Raw genomic sequence first — 21126 nt, 5'->3', positions numbered from 1 at the left:
ATTGTTATTTTTTTCGCTTGGAAATCTGAAACCTGTCCTATCATTCGTCTATTGCGTCGAAACCGTCAACATTTGTCAACGTATATGCGCAGTAACTCTCCACTCAACTCCATTAGTAAAATGGAAATCTGAGTGTGTTTCCAATAACGAGAGATGTTCAAGGAAGAATTTTGCCATGCCAAATTCAAGTGTATTTGTTTTCTATGCCCCAGCACGTAAACAATTTCATAAAATAATTTTTTTTTTGGGAAGGAAGAGAATGTGAAATCGAGGCGCATTCGTATCGGTGGTGTATAGGGAATTAGTTATTATTAGACAACCTTAACGTAGGCAGCCCATGACTCGATGTTGCACATGTTGACACCGCGCTTGATCATGAAGTAGCCGGAGAGACCCCATCCGGTGCTCCATGAGTTGCGGATAATCCAGTAAGGAGTGGCCGGAACGGTGGATGTGGCGGTGGTGGTGCCGTATCCGACGATAACGACGGCATGATTGACAGTATTTACGTCAGATGGGCAAGCAGCATCACTGTAGACTCCAGTTCTATTTGATAATCGAGCGATTAGTAAATGGGATCGAAATAAAATGCTGATGATGAAATTCGAGGTCGCCATTTCATCTTACGAGTAGCTGTAGAGGGAGTCGAGGACCTCCAGGGCAGCTGGAAGCGGTCCGTTGCTTTGCAAGGAGGTCATGATAGCGGTGGGGTTGGGGTAAGGATCGACCCAGCCGAAAGAAGCCACCTTGGCGCCAACGGCGGTGCTGTCGAACTTGCAAGTGGTTCCGGCCTGCATATACGATCGAATCGAAAACAATTTGAAGTTAGCAATGGATATACTTGGGCCATCTTGGTAATATCGATAGAAAACATTTCCGTACAGTTCCGGTAGGTCCGGAAGTGTAAGCGTAGGATGAGCTCTTCATGGCGCCGCCCTTTCCTTGGAGGAATTGCCAAGCAGCATCGTACATTCCACCGTTGCAGCCGTGGTTGGTTGTGTCGCAGTCGACCAACATTTGCTCGCTGTCGTTTTGAAAGACGTTATTTTTTATTCATTTTTGTACGTGAATTATTATTATCGCAAATTGGAAATGGTGGCTTTTCTAACCTCAGTGCGACTGCGGTGCCGGTTTTGTTGCAACTGTTGAATTCGAGAGGGGCGATCGTAGCGAAAGACCAGCAGCTTCCACATTGGCCTGTTGTCATTCAAACAAAGGCATTACATAAAGATTTTTTGTTTCAGCGGGAAATTTGAAATCATTATTCGTCTACCACTCTAGCGTACCTTGATCTTTGACTGGCTGCATGCACTTGTGAGTGCGGTAATCAATCTGTATCCGAATTAAAGGGACAGATAGTTAAGTCTAAATCTTGGTTGTAATTATTCGATTGCGTTGCAAGTTACCGAAGCGGGAAGGGCGCGGTCGAGAACGGGAACGGCTACTTCTCTTGAAATCAATCTCTCGCGACGGATCGCTGGTTTGGCTCCAAGCAACGACACTTTCTCATCATCGGACTGCGTATACATCAACCCAAAAAATAAGATTAACATTGAGGATTGAACACGTCACATTTATATTACGCAACGCCGCTGAGTGACTGATTAATTCACAAATTCTTGCTTACCAAATCGGAGAACTTGTTGTGTCCCATCTGCCACTCGGTATTCTTTCTGTTGTGTGCCTCGATAGCTCTCTGTCTGGCAAGGAAATTTCTTTTTCGGTTGGCTTCTTCCTTTGGCGAGTGTTTCTTGCCGAATTGGAACTGTGCATGACAAACGCAAGAGATTCAGTATTTAATATGTCAATCGTTTGGTTGTCGTTGTGAGAGGATCAAACTGTTTTTTTACCTTGAAGAAATTCCAATCATCTTCATCTTTGTCAGCCATGGCCACAGCCACAGTCAGCAGGATGATTGCGCTCAAGAATTTCATTTTCTCTAGATGATGGAAATGTTGAAAATGTATTAAATTTCAATTGAAACGACATTTACAGTAAAGAAAAAAAAATATTAGTAGCCAGAGCGAATCGTCTCTTACCTTAGGTGAAGATCTACCTGAAGGGCGAATGTGTCGATTTGGTTTTTTCGGTCGCCTTTTTATACGCAATTTAATTCCCTGTGCAGCCCTGTGGATCGGAGTAGAGCCCCACTGGACTAGGAGTTTAGATGTTTGAACAGATCGTCACAAAAATGAGTTGCGGTTTTACTTCGCGTCTTTTTGTATGGAAAACATGAAATTCAAGCAGAGCTATTCACGGAGTACCAACTGTTCTGCGGTGCACTGTTCAAATTCTATCTTGCCTGAGACTCAGCTAGAACGAATTCGTCATGCGTGACAACATTTATTGGCAAACCAGGGGCAAACTTTGAAATGGAACAAAAGCTCATCGAATTCATTTTTGTCATTTCTCTCTTTTTTATTTTTTTTAAATGAGTGAACCGCAGTGCGACGCACTGGAAAACAACTTAAAAGTTCCAAACAATTTGTACGTTCCATTCTGTCGTAAATCAAACCTAATATAATTGATTATCGACTATATGTATGGTAACTACGCTGCATGCCCTTTGATTTTTGGACGTTTTTTGCGATTACGTAACATATTGTGATCCAATGTTTACGTAAAACTATTGGCGTGTCACAGAAGAAAATATACATTTCCACTTTGGTAAATGTTATATAATTTTTTTTAAATGACAAAGGCGCCCTTTTCCAATTCCCCACGATGACGCAAATCTGCGTGTGACTAAATACGATTCTAGAAAAAACCCACAAGCAATCCAAACAGTAACCACACTTGATAAAATACAAGGATGTTGGTGTACTCAACTACCCAGTACTCAACACTCTCGGATGCATCAGTGTTTGCATATGAATGGTCAACTCTTTCAATATTCTCGCCGACCGCAAGCCAGTGGCTTTCAAACAAAATTCTGCTAAATCGAGTGCGTCAATCCAAATAATACCACGAGCTTCCGTCGCTATAGCTAAAGTACTAGGCAAACTCAGCTCTGACTTGAATTAATTGTGATAAATTCAGCAGTTTATGTGTAGCGAGAAGTAATTCGTGTCAACGACCTTTAGAACAGTACAGAAGCTTTGCGCCCATTCCTGAATTTCTCCCTTTATTATTTGTCATCACAAAATTATTTGCATCGAGCGATTCGTTCATTTTTTGAAAGGGCTTGGCTTAGTATATTCATTCTTGAAACGTTAAATGCAACCTTTTTTTTTTTTTTTTTAAATTGACTCAACAAATAACAACGTCGTTTAAGTAAAAAATAACAGCCGGTGGTGAATTTTCTGTCAATGTAAAGTCAATGTTGAATTGGCCGATTTGCAGTAAAGTTTTCCTATTCTGTTGAGGTCCAGCTATTACAATAAAAAAAATGTCGTTTTCAGAGTTTTTTCTTCCTTATGACTTTCATTTGAAATAACGGATATTCCTAAGTTAATAGGAAAAAGAGATTATACCGGGCTGAAATTTCTCCGGTTTCCTATGGCAGGTTTTCCTCTTAATGGTATAATGACCGGAGTGCCAGTGTCTTTAGCGAAAGCGTTCGCTGGATAGTGCATCACGGACCCTGAGGAAAAAAATAAAAAAATCGAGTTTTTTTTTCAGAAAATGGCGAAATTAATTTCAATCAATTGTTTGTTCGCTTTTGTGCTATTCGCAGTACATACGAGTAGCTCTCGTATAGACGACGAAATATTATTACCGTAATCGTAAGAAAATCTGGTGGTTCTGAAATCCCATGTCTTCATTTTTTCGAAGTAATCTCTGTTCCCTATTGATTGAGTCACATTTTGATTAAGCAATTCAGTGTGTATCTTTAAAAAAATGGTACTTACTGGGATCGACGTTTTCGATATTAATTGACACGTATTTGTCACGATCTGGACGCTGGTGTTCGTGTTGGAACCCAAGGGCGTGCATCAACTCGTGGATGACGACACCCGGCGCCCCACTTAATATGCATCTGTCATCTAAACTCACCGTTTGTTTGAGGCCGGTCATACCTATGTCACTCCAGCAGCTTTATTTTTTAAAAAATATTTAAATGCATATCAGTTTTAACCGCATGGTTATTATAATGGCACTCGGAGAAAAATTATGCCAACGTTTTACTTTTCAACTGGATGAGAAAATGTAATGAACGTACCCTTTTCCCGTCTTTTTGATTCTGATGTAATTTTCTTCAGTGGTTCGACGAACGAAACGGATGCAGGTTTTGTTATGAAACGCTTTCATACCAAACGCGATTATCTCTCGTTGCTCCGGTGCTTTTTGAGACCAACAAGATATGTTAAGAAATAGTTGTACCGGTATGCAAATTATTTTCACCCTTAAAATCAAACCAATAACGTACTGTAAGTAGCTGAGATTTCGTAAGGAATTTTCGCATCCGGCCAACGCTCCCTGGAGCTCAGGAAATTTTTGCGCCCTGTTTGCGTATTAACATCGCAGTCAAATTGCTCGACAGGTTTTCTGCCCCATGGAATGAAATTTTCCGACTCGTCTTCTTTATTAAAAATTTGAAAACGATCAGTTTGTTACATGTAAAAAACAATTCAGCAAATTAAAAAAAAAAAAATCATTTCGCTTACCTCCTTCTTTGATTGAAATATCCCTGTCGAATTCCTCTTCAGTAAGTGGTTCTCCGATATCGAAATCGTCGGTCTATTTCGGAATCGTAAAATTATAAAATCAATTTTACCAATCAGATTTTATGGACGCATTGAAATTGTATCTCTCTTTCTTGATGCTCTTACCTCGTCATCGTATGAAACGTTATTTTTCGGGACGGGCTTGGCTGCGACGGATTCGAACCGAGTGGAGATTACTAGCACGGAAAGTGCCAGGACCTTCAGTAACAGTTTGTCTAGCAGAGACATTTTCTGTCGTGCGTCAAACGTGGAATGAGCTTTCCGAAACTTTTTTCATACAATTTTCAGAACTTTCAGTCAACCTTTCAGAAAATTTGATCGTGAATTTTTAGTTACTGTTGATGTCTTGAGCTAAGGGTCTGGTAGGCTTCTCCTGTGTCGCAATTTTGACGACTAAACACTTTCCAGGTGACACGATGACACTTTTCAGCACCTTGCCGATTGACACTACGAATGTGACTTGTTGAATGTCGCTTGCTGTTCAGTTTCTAGAGTCTTTATAGCAAAGACCGTGCATAAATAATGCCAATGGTTAGGTTATCGAGTGAATGTGTGTAATTGGGCGGAAATGTGTAAATGGATGACGTTAGGCCCAGAAACCGTAAGGTATAATGATGATTTCGCTTTCCTGATTCAAGAGGATACTCTCTAACTGACTAAATGGCTATTAGCACACGTTTCCGCACGGCGCTGCTGTGCATTACTTTCCCGAGCAAATAATTAGAGCAAAGCTATAGAAACGCCAGCAGGATAAAAACGGGGAAAGTGAGCGCACTATACTGTCCCACTTTTTTCGTTGTAGGAAAGTACTATGAATTGTTTTTGTTTTTATTTAAAAAAAAAACGACACGTGTAAATTTCATTCATTTCATTGTTTCTGGTGAAAGCAAGACATTTTCTTAGATATCTATTTTTAGTATCAATGTGACAACAATTTTTGCGGTAGAATTTATTAGCATAAAATTTCACTTGCGGTTCGTTCAAATAATCATTAAAACAAATAATCATTTTAAAAAACTTGAACCTTTAAAAAAATATTTGGGACTGAACATGGTCAGATGCGGATTGCACAGTCAACGGGAACGTCACAGCTCGCAGGCCGGACGGGAGAGTATATAGACGAGCTAACATTTAATTATGGAAAGAGCAGATGCGATTTTGTTTTTAAGACAAATAATCATCAGATGACCCGCAGTACCAATCGTTTAATTTCTCGACGTCCACCTGTTAGTATCAAACGATTTTTAAAAAATTAGAAATCATGATTATCAATTCAACTCATTCAGAGTATAGAAGATGGATAAACACAAAAGAGCTTCGAGAATGGATTCATACCGGGCTAACTGCTTTTCTGTTTGCTATGTAAGGATTTTTGCTGTTGAGCTTCAGGATGACTGGTATTTTAGAATCTTTAGCGAAAGCATTCGATGGATAATGAGTCACTGAACCTAAAATTATTTTTTTTTAAGGGGTAAAAATAAACGTGAAATTATTTTTCAAATCTTTTCGAATCACGACTTCATACCGTAATCGTAAGAAAATTTCAAAGTCAGAAAATCCCATTCGCTCATCTTTTGAAAGTAACCTCTGTTTTCTGTGGCGACAAATTTAAGTTAACAAGCGAATTTTAAACCTGTGACGTAGTAGTTATAAAGCTCGCTTATTTCCTTACTCGGTTCGACGTTTTTCAAGTTGATCGACACAAACTCGTCGCGATCTGGACGCTGATGTTCGTGGTAAAATCCAAGAGTGTGCATCAGCTCGTGGACAATGAGTCCCGGAATGGAAGCTAGGATACACCTGTCGTCGAGACTCAATGTCTGTCTTCCCAATCCGATCATGCCAACTTCACTCCAGCAGCTTTATTAATTTGCACAAAATTCTCGATTTAATTTAAATATGTCTCCCAAAAATAAAAAAAAATGAGACAAGTTACCCTCCTCCCGTTTTGGTGATTCTGACGTAATCTTTTTCGGATGCCCGTGGAACGAAACGGATGCAGGTATTTTGATGGAGTGCGTTCATGGCAGAAGCAATGATTTCCCGCTGTCTGGGCGCTTCATTCGAATGAAAATCAGACATGGCATTCAGTCATTCAATCTGTTGACACTTACTGTAACTGGCTGAGATTGTGTAAGGAATTAGCGCATCCGGCCAACGCTCTTTGAGGCTCACAATTCCGGTTTTACCTCCCGATAACTTCATGTCGCCACCGAAAAGACCGGGATCTTGTTTGTCCCACGGAATAAAATCTTGTGATTCAATTTCTAAACAAAATTTGGCCGCTCTTGATCATCTCAATTCTAAACGATTTAATTAATTTTATTTGTATAATTACCTCCTTCTCTGACGGTGATATTGCTAGCGAATTCTTCTTGCGTTAATGGCTCTCCGATAGCAAATTCGTCAGTCTAAAATATTCCTCAATCAAATTTAATATTTAAATTACTTTCCAGCTAATTCTTTTACCTGATCGCTGTTTTCATTTTCCTCTGTCGAAACTGGCTTCGCTTTGACGAGTTCTAGCTGGACACAAACCACCACCCAAACCACCCAAACATTTGCTATCGTGCGCCGCATCTTGCCCTCAATACTGGACGGGAAAAATGTTCAAATTTCCAAATCTAAATTAAGTTTTTGACAGATGAATATTTCTCACTTACTACCGGTTTACACTGAAGGTCCTCTAGCCTTTTTCAGCTCGTTTCAGAAGGCGGGCGAGATGAAACTTTGATAGCGCTTGCTCAGCGCTAACTGATGGGACGTTTGCATGCTACGAGTGTCTGAGCTGGATCCCCGTTTTGTGTTTATTACATCGTCCTAAATAAAAACAATACAACGTTTCACAGCTGGAGGGATTTTCAGCCAATTGTAGAGCAAAGCGATAAACACCCCACCCGCGATCAAATACGAGAAAGCAGACCGTATTAAAGACTGTAGAATACCGTTAAATTGACTTGTATATCCGACGGCGTCCGTCATTTATGATAAATAAAACCGTTTGTACACCATGTTGAATTCAGGTTATTACAACTAGGTGCTTTGGTGAGCTATAGTTGGAATTCGTGTTTGTATCTAATAAGGTAAAAATTTGACATGGATTTTTAACTTCGATAAGATAAGACAAATTATCAGCCCCTCCCTTGGCACGTCAGAATCTCATTCCTGTCGCTTATAGCACAGGTGGATAACCTCAGTTATTGCGCATCATCAATCAAAAGTGTTACACAGCCGAAACGCAACATATTTTCGTTTCAGTTCTTTAATTGCCAGAAGGTAGCCAAATTTCCCAAAAAATGGTTAATCGCTTCGTTATCAGCTAGGTTTTTTTTTGTTGTTTTGCGTATCTTGGTCTGAGAGCTACGCAGGGGCAGAGCGGATGACCAGGAAAACGTATTTACCTAAAACTTTAACTAAACTTTAACCTACGTATTTAAATGTTTTAATAAATTTGGCCATATGTATTTAGGACGTAGGTGTTGATATTCATCGTCTTTTCGATAGCCGCAATTTCCTGATTTTTTCCAATTAAGTTTTCAAATTTGTGATTAATTGTGAAAATTTGGAAGGCGTGTGTTTTATTGTAGCTAGGAATTAATGTATTCTGGCGAGCCAAAAGCGAACAAAGACAGAGCGAAATAGCTTAAATATCTAAACAGAATATTTGAATCAATTTTCTTTTGGCACTTAGCAAAGTTTATATCGTGTCGGTTGAAGTTAACGTCCTGATAATCCAATTTTTAGTTTCAAACACATATATCGAAAGGTAGCGGAGAGGGTGTGCAGCCGGAAATACCAATTGTATTGGTCTTTGTGGTCATCTCGTTTTCCGTGACCGTCTTTGACCTTGTGTACACGACAGTTGTTTTTTTACTCGTCCTTCTTCGGTTTTCAGTCGGCCTATTTCGATAAAAAATGTTGGGCATCGAAGCAAAGTCCAAGTACTTGTGCATCCTCTGTTGGTAGTCGCTCGCAGCCCCCAGGAAGGAAGGCTGGAGATGAGCTCCCCCATTCAATCCGGAATTGAATTGAGCGCTCCTCAACACCGGCACTGCAGTCGGTTCAACCCTGTGGAAATGGAATTTCACCAAGTGATGAATTTGACTGGCCAAAATATTTCGAGTTGAAATTCGCATACCGTAAAGTGATGGTGGGTTGGATGAGCAATGGCCATGCTGATTGCTCTTCAACTGGTGCCAACATGGGTCTCTCGACCCAGAGCTGTCGACGTCGCCGCCGACATTCAGGAATTGGTCCAGCCGGAAAATCAAGCGAAAGGCAAACGGTACTTGTAATTGTCGTATCCGTCAGTGTTGAAGTTACGACCGTCGGCCACATCACCTATTCATTGATTTATTTTTACATCAGCTGTATACAGTAGGCTATTCAACAAGTGTAGGGTTAACTAACTTACCGTAATTTTTTGGCCGTTGGTTGTGGCGCAGAGGACCACCAGCAACAAAGAAAACTTGAAGGTGATGACCGTCATTTTCTGATATCTGTAATGATCGTCACCGGCGCTCAAATTTTTAGTTTACAAACGTTCGCCGCACTTAAAGGTTGTCAACAGTCTGTTTGGGAGAAGCTTCTTTCCATTCTACTTTATATGAACTTGAGCGTAGCACATTTGACCCCCCCCCCCTCCAAGCTCGAGATTGCAGTTCACCTTGAAGCCGTCGCGTGCTGCTGAGTGGTTGCCTTGCATCTTTACTAATAAGCAAATTGCTGTAGACCTATACCTCTGGTACAACTCAACACCTGATGACTGCCACAAGGCTTGGGCAACCAACCAATTCATTTTTACCCATTTTCTTTTTTTTTTTTGAGATCAAATCGAGGATAAATAATTTGTTTATTATATTAGAATTTTTGTTTGGTCAAATTCAATGCAAACGAAAAATCCAATTTAAAAGAAATGAAAGCAACTCTCTCGACACCGAAATTTTAGCTGTAGAAAAATCAGATGAATTCCTGGAAACGTTCATCCTTTTTTTTAGAGAATTTTGACGTAAGCAGTCCATGACTCGATGTTGCACATGTTGACGCCACGCTGGATGTAAAAGTAGCCGGAGAGACCCCATCCGTTGCCCCAGGAGTTGCGGACAATCCAGTAGGGAGTGGCCGGAACGGTGGACGTGGCGACGGTGGTCCCGTATCCGACGATAACGACGGTGTGTTGAATGTCGTATTCGTCAGCAACGATGCACGCGGGATCGCTGTAGACTCCAGATCTATTTGATAACCAAGCGTCCAATATGAGTGAATGAAAATCAAAGAACAATCACAAAGTCGTCGCAATTTCATCTTACGCGTAGCTGTAGAAAGAGTCGAGGATCTTAATGCTACTGGGAAGAGGTCCGTTGCTCTGCAAGTTGGTCATGATAGCGGTGGGGTCGGGGTACGGCATGACCCAGTCGAAAGAAGCCACCTTGGCGCCAACGGCGGTGCTGTCGAACTTGCAAGTGGTTTCTGCCTGCACGATCAAATCGAAAAGCAATTGAAGAGTTAGTAGCAGTGATGGATACAGTCAAAATTATAGGCATCTCTGTATCAATAGTAAACGTTTCCGTACAGTTCCGGTAGATCCGGAAGTGTAAGCGTAGGATGAGCTCTTCATGACACCGCCCTTTGCTTGAATGTATTCCCAAGCGCGGTCGTACATTCCACCGTCGCAGCCGAAGTTGCCGGTGTCACAGTCGACCAACATCTGTTCGCTGTCATTTGAAAGGTGTCGCTGATTTGATTGACGTCTCTATTATTGTGAATTTTTAAAAATAGTGGCTTTCAAACCTCAGTGCGACTGCGGTGCCAGTTTTGTTGCAAGTGTTGAATTCGAGGGGAACGATCGCAGCGAAAGACCAGCAGCTTCCGCATTGGCCTATTGTCATGCCGATAGAATTGCGTCTAACGATTGTTTGGGGTTTCAGCGGGAAATTTAAAATTGCAATTCATTTACCTTGATCCTTGACTGGCTGCATGCATTTGTGAGTGCGGTAATCAATCTGTATCCGAATCAAAGAAAAATGATAGTCTTAGTCTAAATCTTGGTTGGAATTCGATTACGGAAGCAGGAAGATTTCGGTCGAGAACGGGATAGCCCACTTCTCTGGAAATCAATCTCTCGCGACGGATCGTGGGTTTGCCTCCGAGCAGCGACACTTTTTCATCTTCGCACTGCGTACATCAAACAAGAATAATGAGGTTAACAATAATTCTGTCACATTTTGAAGGATTGCTGCACGGCAGCTTACCATATCGGAGAACTTGTTGACTCCCATCTGCCACTCGGTATTCTTTCTGTTGTGTGCCTCGATAGCTCTCTGGTTGGCAAGGAAATTCTGTTTTCGGGTGGCTTCTTCCTTTGGCGAATGGCTCTTGCCGAATTGGAACTATATAGACAGGCAATAGCGAAATCATTTCGCTGAATCATTTCGTTGTTTTTTATTGTGAGAATCCAAATAGTTTTACCTTGTAAAAGTTCCAGGCATCTTCATCTCTGTCAGCCATGGCCACAGCCACAGTCAATAGAATGATTGCGGTAAAGAATTTCATTTTCTCTAGATGACACAAATTTGGAAAAATAATTGATTTTCACATTTTTAAAACTAGATTTTAAGGAATTACGAAATACTGGAGCGAATCGTCTCTTACCTTAGGTGAAGTTCTACCTGAAGGGCGAATGTGTCGATTTGGTTTTTTCGGTCGCCTTTTTATACGCAATTTAATTCCTTGTGGATCGGAGTAGAGCCCCGCTGGACTATAGGAGTTTAGATGTTTGAACAGATCGTCTAAAAAATGTGTTGCGGTTTTACTTCGCGTTATTTTTTGTATGGAAAACATGAAATTCAAGCAGAGTTGTTCATGGTTAACCATACCAACTGTTCTGTGGTGCACTGTTCAAATTCTATCTTATTTACTCGAGTCTCTTACTGACGAATCTTAGTGAGCTAGGACGAATTCGTCACCCATGACACATTTATTGGCGAGCTCATCGAAGTCATTTGTCGTTTCTCTTTTTTTTTATGAGTTAGTGAACCGCAATGCGACGTATTCGAATGCAAATTAAGTACCAAGCCATTTGTACATTCCATTCTTTCGTAAATCAAACCTATATACTGTAGGTATAATTGATCATCGACTATATCTATGGGAACTACGCGACATGATTGGCGTCATCTTTCATGTTTTACGATTACGTAACTCATTGTATAAGTGACCCAATGTTAACGTAAAACTGTTGGCTTGTCACACAAAAAAAAAAAAAAAAATACATTTTCGGTTTGGGAATTGTTATATAAGTTTTTGAAAATGACAGAGGCGCCGTTTTCAAATTCTCCACGATGACGCAAATCTGCGTGTGGCTAAATACGATTCTAGAAAAACCCACAGGGAATCCAAATAGCAACCACACTTGATAAAATACTAGGATGTTGGTCGTACTCAACTACCCAGTACCCAACACTCTCAAATGCATCAGTGTTTGTGTAGGAATGGACGCAATATGCCTCTTTTGATATCCTCGCCGACTGCAAGCCAGTGGCTTTCAGACAAAACTCTGCTAAATCGAGTGCGTCAATCCAAATAATCCCATGAGCTTCCGCCATACAGCTAAAGTACTATGCAAACTCAGCTCTGACTTGAATTAATTGTGATAAATTCAGCAGTTTATGTGTAGCGAGAAGTAATTCGTGTCAACGACCTTTAGAACAGTACAGAAGCTTTGCGCCCATTCCTGAATTTCTCCCTTTATTATTTGTCATCACAAAATTATTTGCATCGAGCGATTCGTTCATTTTTTGAAAGGGCTTGGCTTAGTATATTCATTCTTGAAACGTTAAATGCAACCTTTTTTTTTTTTTTTTTAAATTGACTCAACAAATAACAACGTCGTTTAAGTAAAAAATAACAGCCGGTGGTGAATTTTCTGTCAATGTAAAGTCAATGTTGAATTGGCCGATTTGCAGTAAAGTTTTCCTATTCTGTTGAGGTCCAGCTATTACAATAAAAAAAATGTCGTTTTCAGAGTTTTTTCTTCCTTATGACTTTCATTTGAAATAACGGATATTCCTAAGTTAATAGGAAAAAGAGATTATACCGGGCTGAAATTTCTCCGGTTTCCTATGGCAGGTTTTCCTCTTAATGGTATAATGACCGGAGTGCCAGTGTCTTTAGCGAAAGCGTTCGCTGGATAGTGCATCACGGACCCTGAGGAAAAAAATAAAAAAATCGAGTTTTTTTTTCAGAAAATGGCGAAATTAATTTCAATCAATTGTTTGTTCGCTTTTGTGCTATTCGCAGTACATACGAGTAGCTCTCGTATAGACGACGAAATATTATTACCGTAATCGTAAGAAAATCTGGTGGTTCTGAAATCCCATGTCTTCATTTTTTCGAAGTAATCTCTGTTCCCTATTGATTGAGTCACATTTTGATTAAGCAATTCAGTGTGTATCTTTAAAAAAATGGTACTTACTGGGATCGACGTTTTCGATATTAATTGACACGTATTTGTCACGATCTGGGCGCTGGTGTTCGTGTTGGAACCCAAGTGCGTGCATCAACTCGTGGATGACAACACCCGGCGCCCCACTTAAAATGCATCTGTCATCTAAACTCACCCTTTGAGGCCGGTCATTCCTATGTCACTCCAGCAGCTTATTTTTCAAAAAAATTTAAATGCATGTCAGTCATTATAAATTCCGCTCGGAGAAAAATTATGCAAACGTTTTACTTTTCAACTGGATGAGAAAACGTAATGAACGTACCCTTTTCCCGTCTTTTTGATTCTGATGTAATTTTCTTCAGTGGTTCGACGAACGAAACGGATGCAGGTTTTGTTATGAAACGCTTTCATACCAAACGCGATTATCTCTCGTTGCTCCGGTGCTTTTTGAGACCAACAATATACATGTTAAAAAATAGTTGTGTGCAAATTATTTTTTCCCTTAAAATTAAAGAAACATGTACTGTAAGTAGCTGAGATTTCGTAAGGAATTTTCGCATCCGGCCATCGCTCCCTGGAGCTCAGGAAATTTTTGCGCCCTTGCGTATTAACATCGCAGTCAAATTGCTCGGCAGGTTTTCTGCACCACGGAATGAAATTGTCCGAATGGTCTTCTTTATTGAAAATTTTAAATCGATTAGTTTGTTGTATGTAAAAAAACAATTTAGCGAATTTAATAAATTATTTCGCTTACCTCCTGCTTTGATTGAAATACCACTGTCGAATTCCTCTTCAGTAAGTGGTTCCCCTATATCGAAATCGTCGTTCTATTTCGAAATCGTAAATTATAATTAATTACCAATTTTATTTTATAGACGTATTGAAATTGTATCTCTCTTTCATGATGCTTACCTCGTCATCGTATGATACGTTATTTTTCGGGACGGGCTTCGCTGCGACGGATTCGAACCGAGTGGAGATTACCAGCACGGAAAGTGCCAGAACCTTCAGTAACAATTTGTCTAGCAGAGACATTTTCTGTCGTGTGTCAAACGTGGAATGAGCTTTCCGAAACTTTTTTCCGAAAATTTTCAGAACTTTCAGTCAACCCTTTCAGAAAATTTTATCATAATTTTTTAGTTACTGTTGATGTCTTGAGCTAAGGGTCTGGTAGGCTTCTCCTGTGTCGCAATTTTGACGACTATACACTTGATGGGTGACACGATGACACTTTCCAGCACCTTGCCGATTGACACTACGAATGTGAATTGTTGAATGTCGCTTGCTGTTCAGTTTCTAGAGTCTTTATAGCAAAGACCGTGCATAAATAATGCCAATGGTTGGGTTATCGAGTAAATGTGTGTAATCTAATTGGGCGGAAATGTGTAAATGGATGACGTTAGGCCCAGAAACCGTAAGGTATAATGCTATAATGATGATTTCGCTTTCCTGATTCAAGAGGATACTCTCTAACTGACTAAATGGCTAGCACACGGAGAGACATCGTTTCCGCACGGCGCTGCTGTGCATTACTTTCCCGAGCAAATAAGTAGAGCAAAGCTATAGAAACGCCAGCAGCAGGATAAAAACGTGGAAAGTGAGCGTACTGCTGTCCCACTTTTTTCGTTGTAGGAAAGTACTATGAATTGTTTTTGTTTTTATTTAAAAATAAAAAACGACACGTGTAAATTTCATTCATTTCATTATTTTTGGTGAAAGCAAGAAATTTTCTTACATCTATTTTTAGTATCAATGTGACAACAATTTTTGCGGTAGAATTTATTAGCATAAAATTTCACTTGCGGTTCGTTCAAATAATCGTTAAAACAAATAATCATTTTAAAAAACTTGAACCTTTAAATAAATATTTGGGACTGAACATGGTCAGATGCGGATTGCACAGTCAACGGGAACGTCACAGCTCGCAGGCCGGACGGGAGAGTATAGACGAGCTAACATTTAATTATGGAAAGAGCAGATGCGATTTTGTTTTTAAGACAAATAATCATCAGATGACCCGCAGTACCAATCGTTTAATTTCTCGACGTCCACCTGTTAGTATCAATTGATTTTTTAAAAATTAGAAATCATGATTATCAATTCAACTACTTCAGAGTATAGTTGGATGGGCTGCAGCAAAAGAGCTTTGAGAATTGATTCTTACCGGGCTTATTGCTTTTCTGTTTGCTATGTAAGGATTTTTGCTGTTGAGCTTCAGGATGACTGGTATTTTAGAATCTTTAGCGAAAGCATTCGATGGATAATGAGTCACTGAACCTAAATTATTTTTCAAATGGGTAAACATAAACGTGAAATTATTTTTCAAATCTTTTCGAATCACGACTTCATACCGTAATCGTAAGAAAATTTCATAGTTAGAAAATCCCATTCGATCTTTTGAAAGTAACCTCTGTTTTCTGTGGCGACAAATTTAAGTTAACAAGCGAATTTTAAACCTGTGACGTAGTAGTTATAAAGCTCGCTTATTTCCTTACTCGGTTCGACGTTTTTCAAGTTGATCGACACAAACTCGTCGCGATCTGGACGCTGATGTTCGTGGTAAAATCCAAGAGTGTGCATCAGCTCGTGGACAATGAGTCCCGGAATGGAAGCTAGGATACACCTGTCGTCGAGACTCAATGTCTGTCTTCCCAATCCGATCATGCCAACTTCACTCCAGCAGCTTTATTAATTTGCACAAAATTCTCGATTTTATTTAAATATGTCTCCAAAAAATAAAAAAATGAGACAAGTTACCCTCCTCCCGTTTTGGTGATTCTGACGTAATCTTTTTCGGATGCCCGTGGAACGAAACGGATGCAGGTATTTTGATGGAGTGCGTTCATGGCAGAAGCAATGATTTCCCGCTGTCTGGGCGCTTCATTCGAATGAAAATCAGACATGGCATTCAGTAATTCAATCTGTTGACACTTACTGTAACTGGCTGAGATTGTGTAAGGAATTAACGCATCCGGCCAACGCTCTTTGAGACTCACAATTCCGGTTTTCCCTCCCGATAACTTCATGTCGCCACCGAAAAGACCGGGATCTTGTTTGTCCCACGGAATAAAATCTTGTGATTCAATTTCTAAACCAAATTTGCCGTTCTTGATCATCTCAATTCTAAACGACTTAATTAATTTTATTTGTATAATTACCTCCTTCTCTGACGGTGATATTGCTGGCGAATTCTTCTTGCGTTAATGGCTCTCCGATAGCAAATTCATCAGTCTAAAATATTCCTCAATCAAATTTGATATTTAAATTACTTTCCGGCAAATTCTTTTACCTGATCGCTGTTTTCCTCTTCCCCTGTCGAAACGGGCTTCGCTTTGACGAGTTCTAGATGGACACAAACCACCACCCAAACCACCCAAACATTTGCTATCGTGCGCCGCATCTTGCCCTCAATACTGGACGGGAAAAATGTTCAAATTTCCAAATCTAAATTAAGTTTTTGACAGATGAATATTTCTCACTTACTACCGGTTTACACTGAAGGTCCTCTAGCCTTTTTCAGCTCGTTTCAGAAGGCGGGCGAGATGAAACTTTGATAGCGCTTGCTCAGCGCTAACTGATGGGACGTTTGCATGCTACGACTGTGTGAGCTGGATCGCTGCTTTGTGTCTATTACATCGTCCCAAATAAAAACAATACAACATTTCACAGCTGGAGGGATTTTCAGCCAATTGTAGAACAAAGCGATAAACACCTCACCCACGATCAAATACGGGAAAGCAGACCGTATTATGGACTGGAGAATACCGTTAAATTGACTCTTATCCTACTGGGCGTCCGTCCTTTATGATCAATAGAACCGTTTGTATACCATGTTGAATTCAGGTTATTACAACTAGGTGCTTTAGTGAGCTAGTTGAAATTCGTTTTTCTATCCAAGGTTAAAATTTTGCATGAATTTTTAACTTCGATAAGACAAGACAAATTATCAGCCCCTCCCTTGGCACGCCCGTGTATCTCATTCCTACCGCTTAGCACAGGTGGATAACCTTAGTTATCCATTGCGCATCATCAATCAGAAGTGTTACCCAGTCGAAAGGCAACACATAGTTTCGTTTCAGTTATTTTTAATTGCCAGAAGGAAGCCAAATTTCTCAAAAATGGCTACAGGAGAGCACCTGGGAAAAGAGCCAGATAAAAGATAACAATCGCTTCGTGATCAGCTGGTTTAGTTATTTGTTGTTTTGTTTTGGGTAAGTTGTTATAATCTGAGAGCAACGCACGGGCAGAGCGGATTTACCTAAAACTTTAACCTATTCAACTTTTTCAATAAATTTGGCCGTATGTATTTAGGAAGTAGGTAGGCCTATCGATATTTATCGTCTATTCGATAGACGCAATTTTCTGTTTTTGTTTTTTTTTTGTTTTTTTTTTTGTTTTTTTTTTTTTTTGTTTTTTTTTTTTAAATAAGTTTTCAAATTTTTGATTAATTACGAAAACTTGGAACGCGTGTGTTTTACTTTATCTGGGAATTTATGTATTCTGGAGAGCCAAAAGCGAACAAAGACAGAGTGAACTAGCTTAAATATTTCAAAAGAATATTTGAATCAATTTTTTTTTGGCAATTTTCAAAGTTTTTATCGTGTCGGTTGAAGTTAACGTCCTGATAATCCAATTTTTAGTTTCAGACACATATATCGAAAGGCAGCGGAGAGGGTGTGCAGCCGGAAATACCAATTGTATTGGTCTTTGTGGTCATCTCGTTTTCCGTGACCGTCTTTGACCTTGTGTACACGACAGTTGTTTTTTTACTCGTCCTTCTTCGGTTTTCAGTCGGCCTATTTCGATAAAAAATGTTGGGCATCGAAGCAAAGTCCAAGTACTTGTGCATCCTCTGTTGGTAGTCGCTCGCAGCCCCCAGGAAGGAAGGCTGCAGATGAACTCCTCCGTTCAATCCGGAATTGAATTGAGCGCTCCTCAACACCGGCACTGCAGTTGGTTCAACCCTGTGCAAATTGAATTTCAACAAGTGATGAATTTGACTTGCCAAATTATTTCGAGTTGAAATTATTCGCATACCGTAAAGTGATGGTGGGTTGGATGAGCAATGGCCATGCTGATTGCTCTTCAATTGGTGCCAAGATGGGTCTCTCGACCCAGAGCTGTCGACGTCGCCGCCGACATTCAGGAATTGGTCCAGCCGGAAAATCAAGCGAAAGGCAAACGGTACTTGTAATTGTCGTAACCGTCAGTGTTGAAGTTACGACCGTCGGCCACATCACCTATTCATTTTATTTTTATGCATCAGCTGTACTCTATTCAATCAGATCTATTGTTTTGTTTTTCTATAGTGTAGGGTTAACTAACTTACCGTAATTTTTTGGCCGTTGGTTGTGGCGCAGAGGACCACCAGCAACAAAGAAAACTTGAAGGTGATGACCGTCATTTTCTGATATCTGTAATGATCGTCACCGGCGCTCAAATTTTTAGTTTACAAACGTTCGCCGCACTTAAAGGTTGTCAACAGTCTGTTTGGGAGAAGCTTCTTTCCATTCTACTTTATATGAACTTGAGCGTAGCACATTTGACCCCCCCCCCCCTCCAAGCTCGAGATTGCAGTTCACCTTGAAGCCGTCGCGTGCTGCTGAGTGGTTGCTATTGCATCTTTACTAATAAGCAAATTGCTGTACACCTCTGGTACAACTCAACACCTGATGACTGCCACAAGGCTTGGTCAACAAACCAATTAATTTTTTCCCATTTTCCTTTTCTTTTTTTTTGAGATCAAATCGAGGATAAATAATTTGTTTATTATATTATAATTTTTTGTGTGAAATTCGATGCAAACGAAAATTAAATTTAAAAGAAATAAAAGCATCGGACTAGGATTAAATGTCTTGGCGACAATGTCTTCAACTCTCGACACCGGAATTTTAGCTGCAGAAAAATCAGATGAATTTCTTCCTTTTTTAAAGATTTTTGACGTAAGCAGTCCACGACTCGATGTTGCACATGTTGACGCCCCGCTGGATGTAAAAATAACCATTGTACCCCCATCCGGTGCCCCAGGAGTTGCGGACAATCCAGTAGGGAGTGGCCGGAACGGTGGACGTGGCCGTGGTGGTGCCGTATCCGACGATAACGACGGCGTGATTGATGTCGTATTCGTCAGCGAGAATGCACGCAGGATCGCTGTAGACTCCAGATCTGCCACACGAGAATTGATTTGAGAACGTTAAATTTTTAAGCCTCAATTTAGCTTATATTAGTCAATTCTTTCTATGCGTACGTGTAGTGGAAAAAGGAGTCGAGGACTTTCATGGCTGTCGGAAGAGGTCCGCTATTTTGCAGATAAGTCATGGAAACGGTGGCGTTGGGGTACGGGATGGTCCAGTCGTAGAACGAGACTTGAGCCCCGACTCCAGTGCTGCTGAATTTACAGGTGCCGTTCTAAAAATCAGATTCAGTCTATGTATAAAAGACGTGAAGTTAAATATGGAAGAATTCGAAACGGTTTACTGTTTTAGTGGTTCCAGAGACATAGGGGTACACTGAAGTCTTCATGGCTCCGCCCCTGTCCTCCATGTATTTCCAAGCCAAAGTGAAATCTCCACCGGTACAAGCGTAATTGTAATTGTCGCAGTCGACCGACATTTGCTCGCTATCCGATTAAAATGAATTGCAGATAAACGATTGCGAGTTTCAACTGAAATCTGATCAAATCCAATATTACCTTAGTGATACTGCGACGCCCGTTTTCTTGCATTGGTTGAATTCGAGGGGCGTGATGGCAGCGAAAGACCAGCAACTGGAACAGGGCCCTAAACATTCAGAAGAATAAACATTTCACTTCAAAAATTAAAAACAAAAAATGAGTTCCACCTTGATCTTTCACTGGTTGCAAGCACTTGTTGCTTCTGTAATCAATCTATCCATAATCGTAAAACGTAATTTTAATTATTTGTGAATAAAGCAAAATTATATTCGACGTTATTTTTTTACCGAAGTTGGAAGAGCGCGTTCAAGATTAGAGTAGGATGTCGTTTCTTCAGGGTTGATAGTCCTCACCGGGACCCGTTTGGCCATTTTGGCTCCCCGGTATAAATTCTTTTCGGCATCCGTCTATAGATCCGGATGGGCTCGTGAGAATGACTCCATTAAATCATACAAAATGAATAATTTTAGACTTACCAAATCGGTAAATTTGGTCTGTCCCATCTGCCACTTTTTGTTGTCTAGGTTGTTTTTCTCGATGACTCTCAGTTTTGCCACAAAGTTCTGCTTTCTCGTGCCTTCTTCCATCGCCGAATATCTTTTACCGAATTTCGCCTACCAATAGAATAATGAAAGACTTAAACAGCTCCCTTTTTAATCCTGTCGAATGAATCTGTAATTACCTTGTAAGATATCCACGCATCGTCGTCTTTGCTGGCGGCTGCCACGGCCGAAGTCAAAAGCAGAATTGCTACAAGGAATTTCATTTCTTAATGCTCTTACCTCTAGATGCGATTGCTACCGTTTATGTGTGAATACTGGGGAGTCTGTTCCGCTGTTTATATAGGCCTGTAAACGAGAGCCTGTCAATATGTCGCAACATTTTTGTAACGTGTTATTTAATCGTATAATTATATACTGGTAGGGTTAGTTTCAGTCATAGGTTTATACTGGTACAGACAATCGAATGTCCTCTCTTGATCACTATAGCAGCAGTTGACACTCTTTGAAAACCTGCCGACCAATTAATTATTTCTTTGTTTTTGCCCAACTTAAATCCCGATGGTGTCGAATTTCATTTGGCATCCGAATCAGATTTGAGCGTACACATGTCAGTCTATTTAGACTTAAATTGAGCGAATTATTGAGATTTAATGCATGTAAAGTAGCCTGAATTCCTACTTTGGCTGGCGCTGGACCATATGCAAGGCAAATGCCAAGCGATAGGTGCAGTATTACGGTACCATAGGTCCTATTTCATTTTTATTATGTATAGAAGTTCATCGGAGAACTAACCAACCAGCATATGTCTGATTTGAATATTATCGACGTCTTGAAAAATTG

At 40.2% G+C, this 21126-nt stretch overlaps 6 protein-coding genes and 1 long non-coding RNA gene across 12 annotated transcripts; all 7 read right to left on the bottom strand.

Moving 5' to 3' along the window:
- Positions 1–168: 168 nt before the first annotated feature.
- Positions 169–20601, bottom strand: LOC124205283 (procathepsin L-like). Of its 2 annotated transcripts, none has more exons than XM_046602659.1 (9): positions 20466–20601; positions 20260–20397; positions 20071–20190; positions 19951–19996; positions 19802–19889; positions 19588–19729; positions 19358–19518; positions 19120–19275; positions 169–393 (listed from the first exon to the last, which is right to left on the bottom strand). In XM_046602659.1, the coding sequence occupies exons 1-9, from the start codon at positions 20547–20549 to the stop codon at positions 312–314; spliced, it is 1017 nt and encodes a 338-aa protein (XP_046458615.1). In that variant the 5' UTR covers positions 20550–20601; the 3' UTR covers positions 169–311. The 2 variants fall into 2 exon arrangements, with proteins under 2 accessions (XP_046458615.1, XP_046458616.1); XM_046602660.1 differs by lacking the exons at positions 19120–19275; positions 19358–19518; positions 19588–19729; ... (3 more) ...; positions 20260–20397; positions 20466–20601 and adding exons at positions 628–791; positions 883–1024; positions 1110–1197; ... (3 more) ...; positions 1851–1939; positions 2040–2158 and having other exon boundaries at positions 169–546.
- LOC124205286 (hatching enzyme 1.2-like) lies at positions 2938–4928 on the bottom strand. Its single transcript, XM_046602663.1, has 8 exons — positions 4773–4928; positions 4608–4680; positions 4370–4522; positions 4163–4283; positions 3852–4036; positions 3719–3787; positions 3474–3583; positions 2938–3371 (listed from the first exon to the last, which is right to left on the bottom strand). The coding sequence occupies exons 1-8, from the start codon at positions 4893–4895 to the stop codon at positions 3306–3308; spliced, it is 900 nt and encodes a 299-aa protein (XP_046458619.1). The 5' UTR covers positions 4896–4928; the 3' UTR covers positions 2938–3305.
- On the bottom strand, positions 5604–16734 carry LOC124205287 (zinc metalloproteinase nas-1-like). 5 transcript variants are annotated; one of them, XM_046602665.1, is made up of 9 exons: positions 7331–7451; positions 7137–7260; positions 7006–7078; positions 6782–6934; positions 6604–6724; positions 6340–6527; positions 6193–6261; positions 6003–6115; positions 5604–5891 (listed from the first exon to the last, which is right to left on the bottom strand). In XM_046602665.1, the coding sequence occupies exons 2-9, from the start codon at positions 7245–7247 to the stop codon at positions 5832–5834; spliced, it is 888 nt and encodes a 295-aa protein (XP_046458621.1). In that variant the 5' UTR covers positions 7248–7260; positions 7331–7451; the 3' UTR covers positions 5604–5831. The 5 variants fall into 5 exon arrangements, with proteins under 5 accessions (XP_046458621.1, XP_046458620.1, XP_046458622.1 ...); XM_046602664.1 differs by having other exon boundaries at positions 7334–7439; XM_046602667.1 differs by lacking the exons at positions 5604–5891; positions 6003–6115; positions 6193–6261; ... (4 more) ...; positions 7137–7260; positions 7331–7451 and adding exons at positions 15100–15162; positions 15275–15387; positions 15462–15527; ... (4 more) ...; positions 16400–16523; positions 16594–16734.
- LOC124205293 lies at positions 8242–9264 on the bottom strand. The gene is made up of 3 exons (XM_046602677.1): positions 9082–9264; positions 8806–9008; positions 8242–8735 (listed from the first exon to the last, which is right to left on the bottom strand). The coding sequence occupies exons 1-3, from the start codon at positions 9154–9156 to the stop codon at positions 8414–8416; spliced, it is 600 nt and encodes a 199-aa protein (XP_046458633.1). The 5' UTR covers positions 9157–9264; the 3' UTR covers positions 8242–8413.
- LOC124205285 (procathepsin L-like) lies at positions 9503–11461 on the bottom strand. Its single transcript, XM_046602662.1, has 9 exons — positions 11319–11461; positions 11136–11224; positions 10919–11056; positions 10731–10841; positions 10624–10669; positions 10458–10545; positions 10240–10381; positions 9977–10140; positions 9503–9898 (listed from the first exon to the last, which is right to left on the bottom strand). Exons 2-9 carry the CDS (start codon positions 11217–11219, stop codon positions 9661–9663), a joined length of 1011 nt encoding a protein of 336 aa, XP_046458618.1. The 5' UTR covers positions 11220–11224; positions 11319–11461; the 3' UTR covers positions 9503–9660.
- LOC124205296 lies at positions 13289–13780 on the bottom strand. Its single transcript, XR_006879280.1, has 3 exons — positions 13635–13780; positions 13433–13553; positions 13289–13321 (listed from the first exon to the last, which is right to left on the bottom strand). It is a non-coding gene; the product is annotated as an uncharacterized LOC124205296 (long non-coding RNA).
- Positions 17589–18620, bottom strand: LOC124205292. Its single transcript, XM_046602676.1, has 3 exons — positions 18440–18620; positions 18148–18350; positions 17589–18074 (listed from the first exon to the last, which is right to left on the bottom strand). The coding sequence occupies exons 1-3, from the start codon at positions 18512–18514 to the stop codon at positions 17753–17755; spliced, it is 600 nt and encodes a 199-aa protein (XP_046458632.1). The 5' UTR covers positions 18515–18620; the 3' UTR covers positions 17589–17752.
- Positions 20602–21126: the final 525 nt, after the last annotated feature.

Source organism: Daphnia pulex, chromosome 10, assembly GCF_021134715.1.
Source record: "Daphnia pulex isolate KAP4 chromosome 10, ASM2113471v1".
NCBI lineage: Eukaryota > Metazoa > Arthropoda > Branchiopoda > Diplostraca > Daphniidae > Daphnia > Daphnia pulex.
This window is presented reverse-complemented; position numbering and strand designations above follow the sequence as displayed.